General features: G+C 48.5%; 1 protein-coding gene across 1 annotated transcript in view; it reads left to right on the plus strand.

Annotated features, from left to right (window-relative positions):
- The first annotated feature begins 1,632 nt into the window (after positions 1–1,632).
- The window catches only part of PID1 (phosphotyrosine interaction domain containing 1), an 81,966-nt gene continuing 69,122 nt past the window's right edge, over positions 1,633–14,476 (plus strand). Inside the window, exon 1 of the mRNA XM_032193752.1 lies at positions 1,633–1,745. Coding sequence (XP_032049643.1) covers positions 1,716–1,745 — 30 coding nt within the window. The 5' untranslated portion in view covers positions 1,633–1,715. The remainder of the gene's footprint in view (positions 1,746–14,476) is intronic.

The raw sequence follows: 14,476 nt of genomic DNA on the forward strand, positions 1-14,476 counted from the left end.
CAGTAGTTCTGCCTCATGACCACTGAGCGACGTGGGCCTAACCTGGGCAATGCTTTGCAGTCTTTGGAAAGAATTATCTTCATATTAACTCATTACAAGAAGAGAAATCCCAGAATTTGGCACAGGGGAAGGAAAATTAATAGAAAAAATATCTGTATCTTCTTACAAGCACATTCTGGAACATGGCACATCCTGGAAATATTAATTCACACTATTTATTTAAGCAAAAGCAAAAGATTTCTGACTGGCTGGGGACGGAACTTCCCTAATGCAGAACAGCTCAGATACCCAATAAAAAACGGTGCTCGGATTAAAATATTAGAACGTCTAGGTAAAAATGACTTCATCTTGGTGAGACTGTGACATGAAATCACCCAAGCTTAATTGATCATTTCCTGAACTCGGCCCTCTCTGGTCCCTTACCAGTCTAGCCGAAAAATGAGTTTCCTGCAGAGGTGTGGCGGGGAGCCTCAGGACAGGAGGGGACGCTGCGCTTGTGCTGGGGACAGGAGGAGCATGTCTCAAGGGGCTGAATCTCCTGGGACAACAGGAACCCGTAGGGCAGCCGAGTGCTGCTGGAGGCTGCAGGCCCCATCACAGAGCAGCTCTGCGGCTGCCTCGCTGCTGCTGTGAGGGACAGTGCCTGGGGAGGCTCCGGGAGCTCGCATGGTGCTTTGATGTCAGAAAGCAGCCAGCCTGATTTCAGGAACCTGCAGCCAAGCTGCCCCACCCTACCTACAAGCATATTCCTGCCTTCCTCTCGTGTAACACACAGGCTGAAGCGTACAGTGGGCATTTTCTCCACTTTCCCGTACTTTTGGGAATGAAGTGAGTGTTTGTGCTTTTCTGTTGCAATAGCATGCCACCCATTTCACAGAACGTGCGGAGGTTTCCCTCGGTGGTTTTGGTTTGTACAAAAGTCATGTCAACGAAGAACGAAGGAACCTCCTGCCATACAGCTGGCCCCTTCCTACTAGCTGTGGATCCCAAACCTGCTTTGTGAGGTGCTGCTGACAGAAGGGTTAGGGTTAGGGTTAGGGTTAGGGTTAGGGTTAGGGTTAGGGTTAGGGTTAGGGTTAGGGTTTGTATGTGCTCCCAGCTGCTACAGGCAGTGGTGGCAGGTAGATACACTGTTAGGAGAGGGGCAGCATCAAAGTTTGCTTGGGAAAGAGCGGGGCTTTTAGGAAATGCCTCCTTGGCATCAGCTGGAAGAAATGAGAGGGTGACGGGGACACACGGGGCCACCCTGTCAGCTTGTGGGTGAGCAGGGCAGCACCCCGTGGGGTGAGTCGCTCCCCTCCGGGGGAGGGCATGGGCCCAGCCCCTCTGCTTCATCAGTTAGCCAAGCTACAAGCCTCGAATGTCCTTCACTAGCCCGTCCCCGGTAAGGGCCATGCCGGCGGCGCGTTTCCAGAAGCAATTTCGAGGTCCGCGTTGACGGAAGCCTCGCTCACAGCCCGGCCGCGACCCTGCAACGCGCTCCGGGGGCACCCACCGGGGGCCACCCCTTGCACCGTGCCCCTGCCGCCGCCGCTGCTGCTCCTGCTGCCGGTGCCGCTCCGCCCGGGGGCGGGCCGTGGGCGGAGCGGGGCGGAGCGGGGCGCGGAGCGGAGCGGAGGGGAGCGGGGAGCGGGGAGCGGAGCGGAGCCGAGCGGAGCTGTGCGCGCCCGCCCGGACCCAGCGCGCTCGGCAGCGCCTCCCGCCGCCGCGGCACCATGTGGCAGCCGGCCACGGAGCGCCTGCAGGTAGGCGGCGGGGCCGGCGGAGCATCCCCGGGACTCTCGGCTGCAACTTCGCCCCCGGCCCGGAGAGGCTGGGAACGGGGCAGGGGGGTGCGGCGGGGCTGCCCCGCGCCCGGTGCCCGCTGCGGGTCCGAGGGGCTGCAGCGGGGTCCCGGGGGAGCGGGGTGCCCCGGGGCCGGGTGGCACCGCCGAGGGTGCGGGTCCCGAAGGGTCGGGGAGCTCCGGCCCCGTTCGGCAGGGTGCTGGCCCCGCTTCTCTGCGTTTTTTTTTTTTGTTTTTTTTTTTTTCTTTAATGTATGCTTTTATGCAGATTTGCATGTAAATAAAATCAGGGTGAAATCTGAGACAGGCAGGCGGCGAGAAGAAATCCAACTCACTTTGTAGCTCCGCTGTGTCGACTTCGTTAGTTTCCAGAGCAAGTGTCTGCTGAGAGAGGAGCGGGCATTTTAAGCAAGAACCGGCGGTCTGGCTTAGCTGGCTGCCAATTAAAGGTTTTTGTGGCTTTTGCAATTGAAATTGAGAGTTTGCTTTGATACCATCAAGCAGAAAATTCAGAGGTTTGGGTTGAGTTGATACTAAAGCCACGCAGAGCAGATCTTTGAGCGTGAATCCCCCCAGCCAGGAACAGGAACAGTTATTTTTCTCCAATAGGCATGCTTTGCTCTAGGACCAGGAGCTTGGTTTGTAGTTGGTTGGAACAATAGTTTGTGGGTTCCAGGACAAATATTATTGTGTAAATTCTTACGGTGTAAATATTATGAACCTTATGTAATATTATTATGTAAACGCATTATTATTTGTTTGTTTCCTCTGCATGAGCCAGAAACCTGTGGGTACCGAAGCCAAGCAGCGAGACCACCTGTGTTATGGTGATCCTGGGCCCGGTGCCGAGGCTGGGGCACCTCTTCCACCTGCACTCCAGTGGGACCGTGCCCCTGGCAGGGCATGTGCCCCCGGGATGCTGTGGGGGAAGGACCTGAGGCTGCACCCAGCACTTGGCACAAAGAGCAGCAGAGGGAGGGGAGGAGAAGGGGAAGGCTGAGCTTAGCAGTGGTGTGCAGGTCTGGGTGGTATGGATGTGTCCCGTTCTTGGATTTCGGTTTAAAGCTAAGATACTAATGTAACAAGTGGGTGATGCTGCCTAGGAGCACGTGAAAGGCTAATTAGAATCAAGTGCTTATGCTGTGCAGAGGAAAGTTGTGAGTGTAACCTTACTCAGCTTCCTCGGGCGCGTGCGTCCCGCTGCAGTCTGTGACAGCCCGCAGGGATGAAGTTATCGCATCCCGTGCCCATGCAGGCATCTCTCCCTTGGAGCGCATGGGGAAGACCACATGCTGCCGGGAACCTGGGCTGCCTGAGGGGGGGACGCGCACCTCGCTTACCTGTTGCAGTGGGATTGAGGTGTAGGGGAGGCTGTGCTCGTGGGAGGCAGCCAGGAGCCCCGAACCACTCAGCAGTGGTCACTGATCTTGTGCAATGTAATGTTGGTTGCCTCTAGCTGGAGCCTCCGGGCATCCTGAGTCTCCCAAGATGCTGAGTCTGTAACTGTGGTTCTTGCTACTGAGAATTGCTGGGGAAGCGTATTAAGAGCTGTAGGTGCTGTCAAAAACAAGCCAGAGGGATCCAAACCTCCCAAATTAAATGACATTTTGACTTGTGCTAGTTACTGGAATGAGAAGAGGAGAGCTTTGAAAAAAACTCAAGAAGCCATTAATAGTTCTGTGTTCACATGAGGTTAAATAAAAACATAGTGAACAACAGGCAAAATGAGTGCAGTGAGCACCACCAAGGAGGAAGGCTGCTCTGAGTCACTGGGATGCAATCACCTAATTAAAAGTTGGATTCTAAGGTGTACACACACAAGCCAGAGTTGCGTTGACAATAGATTATCTAATATTCCCAACTTTATTAAAAAATAAAAATAAAATTGAGACATGGTCATTTCTAAGTAGCCTGATCTCTGTGTTTGTCTCCAAGAACCACCACACGTTGTGCATCACCAGCCTGGCCAGAGCTGCTGGCAGCGCTGCCTGGCCCTCCCACAGGGAGCCTGTGCAAAGCAATAAATACGTGTTTTTTTCCCCTTCTTTCCACGTCAACATCTTAATCCAGTTTCAGGTGTCCTGTGTCCTTCTCCTTGTCCCCAGGCTCCCTGTCTCCTGCCACCCAGCTGCTGTGAAACAAATCTCGGTGCCACCAGGGTACCGTGAGGGGGGCCCCACCTCGTCCCTGGTGTTTCCCCGTGGCGTGGGTGGGAGGGTGCTGGGCATGGGGTTTGGGCTGCAGCAGGGGAGGCTTTGGCTACTGGGGCACTGGGTAGAGTCGATGATGTCCTGTGGTCTCTGTTGACATGTTCTGCAGTTATGTGCCAGTCATGCCAAGATGCAGCAGTGTTTGGGGGATGTATATGGCAGGTTCCAGCTCTGTCTTTTGTAGGCTCTCCTTCAAGCTGATGTATGGGTGCAGAGAGCGTGGAGCTGGGCTTTCGTGAGTTGTATGTGGTGTCATTGTGACTCAGATGCATCTTGCGTCAGTTTCCAGCTGTGCCAAAGTGCAGGTCTGTTATTAGTCCGTGCTGTAGCTCTGTGCTAAGTAAAACGGCAGTGAAAATATTTTCATCTTTCTGCATATTTCTTTTGGCCTGGTTTAGTAAGAGACTGTGAGCCGACTTTGGAAGTGGCTGCCTGCTGTCCTGGGTCAGCCCTGCCCTCCTCGCTGAGGACAGCGGTGTGTGGTTAGCTGAGAAGGGCACACTCGTGGCAGCGTGCAGACACCTGCCTCCTTCTGGGAAGGGTGCAGTGGTTGTCTATTGCTTGTGGGTCTCCTTTCCTTAGTCGCACCTGGTGTGCAACAGGGCTGCATGTTCCTGCTCTTTGGCTGTTCACGTAAAAGCTGCTGTTGTTCCAAATGTGCTCAGTCCTGTCAAGTTTCACAGTTTGTGCTGAAGTTTTTGGCCTTGGCTGTGCATGTACAAAAATCCCAGCAGACTCCCAGTGTAGTTCCCAATGGAATTAAATGGAGTAGAAGAATAAGCAAGAGAAACGTAGATATCTAGGTTTCTGGAATTTCCTTGAAAATGCAATACCACTTTTTCTTCTTTGTTTCTTCCCCTTCCCCTTCCGCCATTCTTTTACCTATAGCAATATCTCGGCCCCGTGCATTTTCCCTAAAGTCAGTGGGACTGTTACTTATGTGGGACACTGCAGGGCTAGGACACTGCTTGAGTATACCATAGGGACCAGCCACTCTGGTGTGGTATGTAAGAAGGCTGTGATTTTACAGGTAATACAGGCATTAGCATTTTTCATGCTCAGTGTAAAAGGGATGATCTTTGTGTCTTTTTTGAAAACTTTTTCTGTTCTAATTTTTGCGGCAGCACTTCTCGTTTGTGTTCAACTAAATGCTGGTGAAAGCAGAGGACTTCTGCGTGCCCTGCCTCTGTTGGAGTCCTCGCTGGGAGGTGCAGCACATATATAAGCACTGGTCCGCTGGTTGTGATCACTGGGCTCCAGTTGTGGGCGCCCTGTGCCCTCTGTGCATGGGTCTGATCACGCCATTTGTGGCAGAGTTTGTTGGTAGTCACAGGCAGTGCTGCCTGATTTTTGGCTTGATGTTTGCTGTGATGGCACTGGTTGAAATAAAGCCAAAACTCTTCTGAAATCCGTATTTAAAATTAATTCCAAATGTACCCTCTGCGTCTGGTTTGGGACGTGAGGGTCGCAGCTGGGATTTCAGAGCTGCTGGCCACAGTGTTGCTCCCGTGAGGGCTCTGAAGTGGTTTTTGAAAACAACCAAGGTCTTAATGCAGTTCCATTTGCCTGTCTGTGAGATGACTGGTATTTGCTTTGAAACCTAAATTTTCCTGGAAGCTTGATGCCAGACATTGTTTCTAGATAATAAATCCCTGAGGGTGCATAGTTTCCGAGTTCAGGCTGTCCGTAAGCCCTGTTTATAAGTCTTCCTGCTTCTCCTAGCACGTGTGGGCAGAGGATCGCTGTGTCCAAATACATTTCCTTCAGGAGTAGGGGATGCGGCGGTGCTGTAACCTCGAGCGTCCCTGTGCAGAGCTGTGCCGAGCTCTCATTGTGGAAATAGCTCTTGCTTTTGTCCTGTGCGTGGTACCACTGGTGGCCTTTGAGAAGTGGTGGTGCCTGCTGCCGTCATTCCATGTTGCATCTCTGCCTTTTGGATGTTATTTCTTGGGCAAGTGGTCGCCTCTGGCTAATCAGTCCCTTGATTTCTGCCCCACGCTACTGGAAAGCAGGCAGAGTCCCCACACCCGTGCAGTACGCTGCACAGGGCTTTCCAGTATTCAGAAAATATCCCCTACCACCTAGGGTAAACATCAAACACCTTTCCTGTGTCAGCAATATGGAAACTGTTCCCTGAAGAAAAACCAGCTTTGAGCAAAGTGGCACATGTGATGGCTTCAAGGTAATTGGGTCATGATGTGTGTGTCTCTGCCACTGGTTTTATGGCAACGTTTGTATCTGTGAGATGTAATGTGGTGCTGCCGGTGCTTTCAAATCAGCTTCTCATCTTGATATTATATTTGTGGTGTTCCGATGCACGTCTACTGAAAATGCGCTGTGCAGTCAGTTGAAGCAGTGTTCTTCAAATTTTTAACAGCATATGGAATAACTCCTCCTTAAAACCAACACAAACAGATTGCAAGTGTAAAGCATACAAACAGCTGTCTAGACAGAAACTGCTGCAAGACATGTATAGCGGGAGTGATACTACTACTGAACTCTGGTTTTATTAAATATTATGTCAGAAGGAAAAAGTGAAAAGTATTTGAAATTTAAGCTGAAGTCATGTGGATGCAAACGTCCGGGACATCTCACAGCACAGTGTTTTGGCATTATATAGCTACAGGATATTTTTCAAGGCATCAAAGTTTTTATGCCAGTTTGCTACTACGACTTTGCAGCAGTCAGAGATCTTTCAAACAAAACTCAGTGAATTGCACCAAGCTCATCTGGCACCACTTAGCCTGGGCAGAGCCTTTTTTTACGTTATTTATTCTTTGTAGAAAATGAATGGCTCTGGAAAAATGCTAATTTTGGGAAGCATTCTATGACTGAAAGAAAATCAAAATCAGTGACTTGTTTTGTGGAAAGCCCTCTGGGAAGTGATCTTAGGGGTTCGTTTATAGTGTACTACCAGTTTCAGTTTATGAAGCTGACAGCCTGTTTGATGACCAAGAAAAATAAAAATAAATAATTAAAAAAAATAAGCAATGATTTCCTTGAGGAAAGTCGGTCAAAGCCCAAAGCATTCAGTCTAAATAGTTCAGGATTTTACCTGCCTGCTTTTTTTTTTGTTTTGTTTTGTTTTTTTTTTTTGTTCCCTGATGGCAGCCAGTAGTACAGTCCATAGCAGCATTGCCATCACCTTCTATGGGTGGTCGTGTGTGCAGCGGGCAGGCCTTCAGCTGGGCAGCAGAGCCTCTGGCTGCAGGGGCTTTGTGCCTGGGTTGGGGTGGTGGTGGTTCTGCTTGCCATCCGGCGTGCTGCACAAGCAGGATGAGAGCCTGGCCTGGGTGCTTGTGGATGTGGAACTGAAAAGTCCCTTCAAGCGATGTTTGATACTTGCTTTCTTTTCTGCAATGCTTTCATGTATAATAATTGAACTTACTTGCACTTCAAATAATAGCTGGAAAGTTGCAGATGACAGCAGCATTAGTCTGCTGGGCTCTTCTTGATTAAGTGCATAAAAATTTTTGAGCAAAGATTTTAAATGTGGGTGATTGTGTGGGTAAAGTGTCTGTGAAAAGACCTAATGTGACCTTTTATGAAAATGCGGAGTAGCAAATACAAATCTTGATGCATAAAGTCTTTGGGGGAATCTTTTTTTTTTTTTTTTTTTTTTTTAAAGTTGTGTTATTCTGATACTTGATATCTATTTTAATGATAGCACTCCAGCAAAATTGTACAGTCTCAGAGGGATTAAGTTGATTTTGTTACAGTGACCCCTATTTTAGCAGTTCAGCATCGGCTTCTAAGTGTTGGTTGTTTTGAAGAATCTCCATGCCTGTTTTCACTGGCTGTGTTTAAATGGTAGCTCCTTTCCTGATGAACCAATTATTGTTGACAACAGTCCCAGTGCAAATTCAGAAGCTTAAAAATTTTGCCATTCCCACTGTTTGCTGCCTTTGTTCCCTCACAGGCCTCCTTCACCCCCATGCCAAGGGCCTCAAGTGAGGTCTGGGATAGGCCCCAGGCCTTCTTTGGCTGTCCCACTCCGCTCTTGCTGGTTAATGGCTGACCCTGCTTCCAGGCAGCCTTAACAGCCCTGTGTGTGACCCGGATCCCTGATGGGCTTCCTGAGGACTGACCTGAGCTGTGAGCGCAGGTATCTCAGAGCCGTGGCACCAAAGTCACTGGCAATCTTGTGCTGTGCCCCTTCATGGCACTGGATCTGTGCCATTCCAGATGGTTTTCAAACGTCTGCTCATGTGAAAATATTTTCTCCAGATATATTTGATGGGAATTGCCAGGAACACTGTGAACAGATAGAAAGTTAATTAAATGTCCTGGAGCTCAGATTTGTGGCCGCTTCTTTCTTCCCGCTCCAGGCTCCCTCTGGGTTTCAGAGATGGATATTCCATACGTTTCGTGTCAAGCGTTCAGAATGACCCTGGAGTAAGTTTCCAAATATTCAGAGCCTCCATTTGGGGCCAGGCTTTTCCAGAGACCTTTTTACCTGGTGGACTGAGCTCTTCTGAAAACATGACCACTCATTCAGCGCCTGTAGAGAAGTGGTGTTCAGAAGTCTGGTCCTACCGGGGGAGTAGCTGCCCTAAAGATCTTGCAATGGGAGCTAGTCCAAGCTCCACTGGGGTCTGTACTGACCTTCTGTCTGGGCTTCAGGGCAGGGCAGCAATCCCACCTACCGTGCTGTTACATGGATCCAGAAAGCTTGTATGGCCTCATTTAAAACAAACATTTCTCCGCACTGTGGAACTCCTTCCTGAGAGTGGGCTGTGGTGCTGAGAGACAAAAGGTGTGGGCAGATGCAACCTTTCCTCTCTGTGTGGCTGCAGGTCGAGGCTCTGCATAGCATATCTTACTCTATTGGTGGCTTTCCTGTAGCTGGAGATGAGCTTTCCTGCTGTCAGGATTAATGCTCGCTTTCTGAGCTGATGATGATACTGACCTGAAAACAGGGGTTTTCCTTGGGGGGAAAATCACTCCCTCTAGTCTCTCTGATAAAAACAGAAAAACAAAAATTCTACTGTTATTTATCAAACCTGACCAGTCCAAATTAATATGCTGAATTTGGTTTCTAGTGTTATGTTAAGAGACATTTTTCTCAAATTTCCAGTGTTGCCTTCTGCTGGAAACAAGACTGCCACCAGGAGGGTTGTGTCTGGGTGTGCTGGTTCTTGCAACTCTGGTGCGGAGCTGGAGCACACCAAGACAAACAGCAAAAACATAAGGCTTCAAAAACAGGGTTTTAATCTCTCTCTCCTTTTTTTTTTTTTTTTTTTTCCCCGATTTGAGACTTTTAAAAATAGAATCTTTTTCCAATTTTTAGCTTTTCCATCTGGATTTTTTTTTTTCCCAGTTTTTGACCAGGAAAGTTCTTTTTGGAAGCCCTGCCCATAGCTCCCTGAGCTGCCTGGGGGTTGAGGCCTGCACAAACCTCCTCCCTGCATCCCCACTCAGCATGTTGGCAGAAGGCGGCAGAGAATTTCTTTCATCCTTCAGAAGGCTGTCAGGGAGGAGTCAAAGCAAGGCCTGGAGAACAGATTTTGGTGGTGTGGTGCTTGGCAATTAGGGCTTTCAAAATGTATGGTGGGCTGAGTGAAGTTTTCATGGGGTTGTGTGTGAGGGGACACAGGCAGTATTACTGCGGGGTACCAGGCAATTTGGCACATTTCTCATATGTAGATATTTTAAGGTAGAGGTGAGCCCCAACACGGAAGCACTTGGATGTACATGTGGAGTGTAAAGTGAGCTGTTTCTGTGATGCTTTCCAGGCTTGCATACTCTACAGTGTCCATGTTGCTTTCCGTGTTGCCAGTTCCAGCACTGTTGAATGACAGTAAATCAATTTTAACGTGAGGTGTTTTATTTTTCCTCAGTGTTTTGTTTTTTGTTTTTTATAGTCCGCAGGAATATTCTGTGCCTGACTATAACATTGAATCAACAAAAATTGTAGAGGCTTGAATCTTGTCCCAGTGCTTTCCAGGAGGAGGCTGTGCAGTGTGGATCTGTGCAGGCTTCAGTTTTCACAGCTGGGCTTTGTTGTTTGGGTTAGAATCAGAAGGAAGGATATTCTGAAAATTTCACAGTGGTCTTCTCAACAGTTTGGCTGAAAGGGGCCATTGAGCCTTTGTTGAAAAACTGTGTGTTTGAGCAAACCTTGACAGTGAACACAGCTTTGGTGTTTCCTGCAAAAAGGAGCTGCAAAGCGAGCACCAAACCCACCAACAGTGTTCCCTGAAGTGCAGCCATGTCTTGTGTTCAGCCTGCACTCTCACTGCCACTGCTTCTTCTGGCTGGTACCTTGAGTTTCTTCTGGATGTCAGCATCCAACTGTTTCCTTGCAGCACCATCACTTTGTAAGGAGAAACGTGTTTATTCCATGGCTGGCAGAGGATCGTGTCTGCAGTCACCAAAATATGTGTCTCTCTGCTGTTTGGCTGATGTAGACTGGGCAGGGTGGAGGAAGAAGGTAAGTGTGAACCTAGGAAGGAGAGAATTTAATCCCTGTAAAACTCACTGGAAAAATCACAGGAGCAGACCAGCTAGAAAGTGGGCGTTTTGCTTGATTTTGTGTTTAGAGTCACTAAAGAGCCCAGAAGCTTGGTGCTGGGATGTTGCCTTTCAAAAATGTTACACGTTTTAATCTTGTACCTTTAAAATCAAGAGTTCATGCAGAAGGAGGATTTGCACATCTCTAAAGGTTGCAGGGGCCAAGGTGGTCCAGCTGTTGCCTTTTACTGCAGATCATCATGGCAGCCTTCAGTTTGTTCTTTCTGGTAGCTCTGAGGTCACACATGGCTCCCTGTGCCTCACTTACGGAGTCCTACAGCTTCTGGCTTGGTCATGGGATGCACACTTCCAAGGAGTAACCCCAGGACAGAGGCGTGGGGTTTTTATTTTCCTCATCTACTGCCAAGGACAGAGTTTGAGCCATTTCCTGGTATCTGTCCAGTGGTGACTGGGCAGCCTGGTGCAGGAGACAACCCCATCAGAAATACTGGGCTCACTGCAGGGTCTGGAGAGGTGAAGGTCAGCCTTCCTGGGGGACAGAGCAAGCCTTGGACTGAGACAACTTACTTTCATAATCAAGGGCAAGGAGAAGCCCTGGCACTTCAGGACAGTATTCACTAAAGTTTTAATTAGTCACTGTTTAATTGTTTCTTCCCTGAAGTCACTCTCCCACATCCTTCTTATGACTGAGATGCTGACAAGTTTTGGGCACAAGCAGTGGAGCTCATCTGACTAAGGAGAGTCATATCTGAAGAGGTCGTGAGTTGCAAGCAACAGCTGAAATGAGTTAGAAAGCTCTTCTCCTGGAAAGAGCCATCCCACTGCTGCAGCTGAGGGATTTCACCCCATGGCCGGACAGGCTTCCTCTGGTTTTGTGAGCCCAGGACAGGGCTGCAGCAGGTTGGAGTGGGGCAGTGGGGTGTGGGTAGGTGAACGTATCTAGGGATGTTTGTCAGCAAAACATCAACAAGAGAGGCTTTGGACTAATGTGAAGTGCCTTATAGAGATGTGGAGCTGTTGGATGTGGGGGCAGCAGGATGTCCCCTTGGTGGGGAGCTGTCAGCAACTGGGGAACGGAGGGGGCTGTGGCTGTCACAGCGCAGAGCCCTGTCTGCCAAAACCTTGCACTGGCATGACTTGGTTCTGACTGGCTACGAGAAACACAAATATTGTTAAATGATTTTCAGAGGGCTGTTATGTTGTCTTTTCAATTTAGGATTTTTGTTTCTCAACAGCAGGAGTTATTTGTGGCTGCTTACATGACATTAGAAAAATATCCATGTGCGGTGAGCAGCATTAACTGTGGAAATGTCCGTAACTGGTTTGTTCTGCAGTTTACTATGCCTTCTCTGAAAGCAACAGGCTGACCTTCAGTTTCTGTGTTATGCTTTGAGGGTTTTCTTCCGTGTATGTGAAGCTTTCCAAGATAAATGAAGTGAATGTGGTTTGGCATTTAAATCACTGATGTTATATCAAACTAGAGAATTTCAGACATTTCAGACACCATTAATGTCTAAATAGATGTCACTTTGTTCACGTGGGGATAAACTTTGCTCCCATCTATCTATATGCAGATCTCTTTTGGTCCAAATTCTGATCTTGGTAAGTTGGTATTAATCTAAGTGCTATTGCTAATGTCAGTGGAGCTGCCCAGGGTTTCTTTTGCTCTGAAGAAACCTCATGTGTATTTGGGAGTGTCCGAATTTTACCTGATTTTTTTTTTCCTTTATTTTTAAGCAGATATATGTGACTGTGAAAAGATTTAATGTCTAAGCGAGCCAGACTGAACGTTTCTGTGTTACTCTGTTTGGAACGTGTTGTTACTGAGGTCATTCTTGACTGAGCCCTCGCTGTTTGGACAAGGGGCTGTTACGTATCCAACCGGAATGGCTGTGTCACGCTGCGAGCTGGGAGCCCGCTTGCTTTGGGGTGGAGGAGAAAAGCACTTTGCAAAATATTTAGGGAAGCATTAATAAACCTGGTGGTCACACGGCTCTTTCCCTTTGTGAGGGTAAAGAATGTGTGAAGGGGGCCCATGGGTGCCATGCTGGGTCCCCAGGCATAGGCTGGGAGCATCCCAGGCTCTTGGCCACCGACCTGCGGCCCTGCAGTGCCCACGGCCACCCCCTGCTGCAGCCTCCAGCTGTCCGTGGGCTGTGGCCTGGCTTCAACAGATGTTTTCGAGATTTTGGTTGAAAAGCGTATTTCTTGTTTGTGAATACAGTCTCTCTGATTCCTTTTCTTATTTTCATGTTTTCGCAAAAAAATTTAATGTTTGTTTCTTCAAAGGGTTTAAAATGCCTACTCCATTTTTTTTTTCCCCAGCATTTATCAGGAGCAACGAAAAATGTTTCTTACCCAGCAGCTGTCCTTACAGAGTTGAAATTAGAGAGCAGTCTGTCTTATCCTGGGAAAAACATAATTTCCAACATTTTCTTATTCTCAAATCCATATGTAGCACAATAGGAAAGTGATGTCATATTCTTCTTTATTATTCCAAAAGCTATCTAGTGCTTTTAAAATTTAATTAATTTATTTATTTTTTATTTTAAAATGCTTTCTGGGAAATTTTTAGATCTGGCCTCCTGAGTTTTATAACTCAACATATACCTGAACAAAATCAGACTGAAACATCTGCTTTCAAAAATGTCCAAGGCCTTACAGCGTTATATGTGACTTCCCATACAGATAGTGAAGGGGAGCTGGGAGTTTGAAGAGCCAGATAACGAAGCTGATCATTGTTAATCACTGCAAGTGTGCTCCAGAGCTATAGGCAGCGGAGTGGTTATGGCTGCATAATAGTTTCCAGAAAAATAGCTTGGCATCTTTGTAGCACCCCAGTTAGCAGGCATCAGCAGGCAGCAGTATAGCTGTGTTATAGATATGAATTCTTTTGTCAGTGCTATCCAGCTAGCGGAGCAGGTGAGGGCTTCCTTTAAGTGCCAGCTTGAATCTTACCCATGGGATTGGCACACTGGGGAGGGAACGGGGCTGCAGGCACCTCGCTGGGGACTACAATGGGAGCAGTGACACCGCACAGCTTGGCCGTCTGTTATCCTTCCCTGGGGATGGAGGAATGGCTTTTAAGCATGTCATCACCTCCTCAGCATAATCAGTTTTTCCTGCTGAAAGGTCATTGCGGTGCCAGTGCTGGCAGCGCCAAGGGGCAGCTGCGCGCTGGAGCCTTTACGCTGCGCAGTGGTGGTGCCCTGGTGTGGAGCAGCTCTGGCGACTCTTTGAGGCAGCTCGCTTTGCCTGGGTGATTGGCGATGCTTGGCCGTTGGTATCACAGCCTTTGGCCCACCTCATCCCTCCTGTCAGTGGTGTATGGGGATGCTGAAGTCCAGTGGGCCTCCAGCTGAGCAGGGGCTGGCCGGACAGTGCATGGCACGTGGGGAATTGGGCTTGGAAAAACTCCTGTGGGCTTCAGAGGAGAATTTGGGGATGGACTCGTGTCTGAAAGGAGAAGCTGTGAGCTCTGCGTCACTGTGTGCCACCAGTTCTTGCCCACCCTGATGGATGTGTGTGGGAGCTGACAGTGTTGTGGCACGAAGTGTGTATTGCGAATGCCGTGCTGTGATATGCTGGCTGGTCCTGGGTGTGTTACCTGATCCCATGTGCAGACCCAGGGCTTGCTCTAGCGAATGGTTAATGCTGTTCTGCTTTGTACACCTGGAATTCAAAAGAGAACACTTTTTTTTTTTTTTAATTAGTTCATCATCATATCTTGGAAACTGATTGGAAACAAAATAAAATAAACTGAGCACGTGGAGTCTGGGCAGATCTTGGTAACATCTGGACCAGCTTGTCTGGTACCATGTTATTTCTATGACCTGATTTGATTTAACTTTCATGCAATGTTGAAATGCTGTTTGTCTGTCTGCTGAGGTGCTGGATGGACAAAGGCTTGGTCCTCACTAGAGGAGCTGCAATGGGGGGCAAGATGACTTCAGGCAGTTCCAATTTCTAATGTCTATGTTTTGATTAATATCTCGTTAACCTCATGTT

The sequence above is a fragment of the Aythya fuligula genome, chromosome 9 (genome assembly GCF_009819795.1).
Source record: "Aythya fuligula isolate bAytFul2 chromosome 9, bAytFul2.pri, whole genome shotgun sequence".
Taxonomy (NCBI): domain Eukaryota; kingdom Metazoa; phylum Chordata; class Aves; order Anseriformes; family Anatidae; genus Aythya; species Aythya fuligula.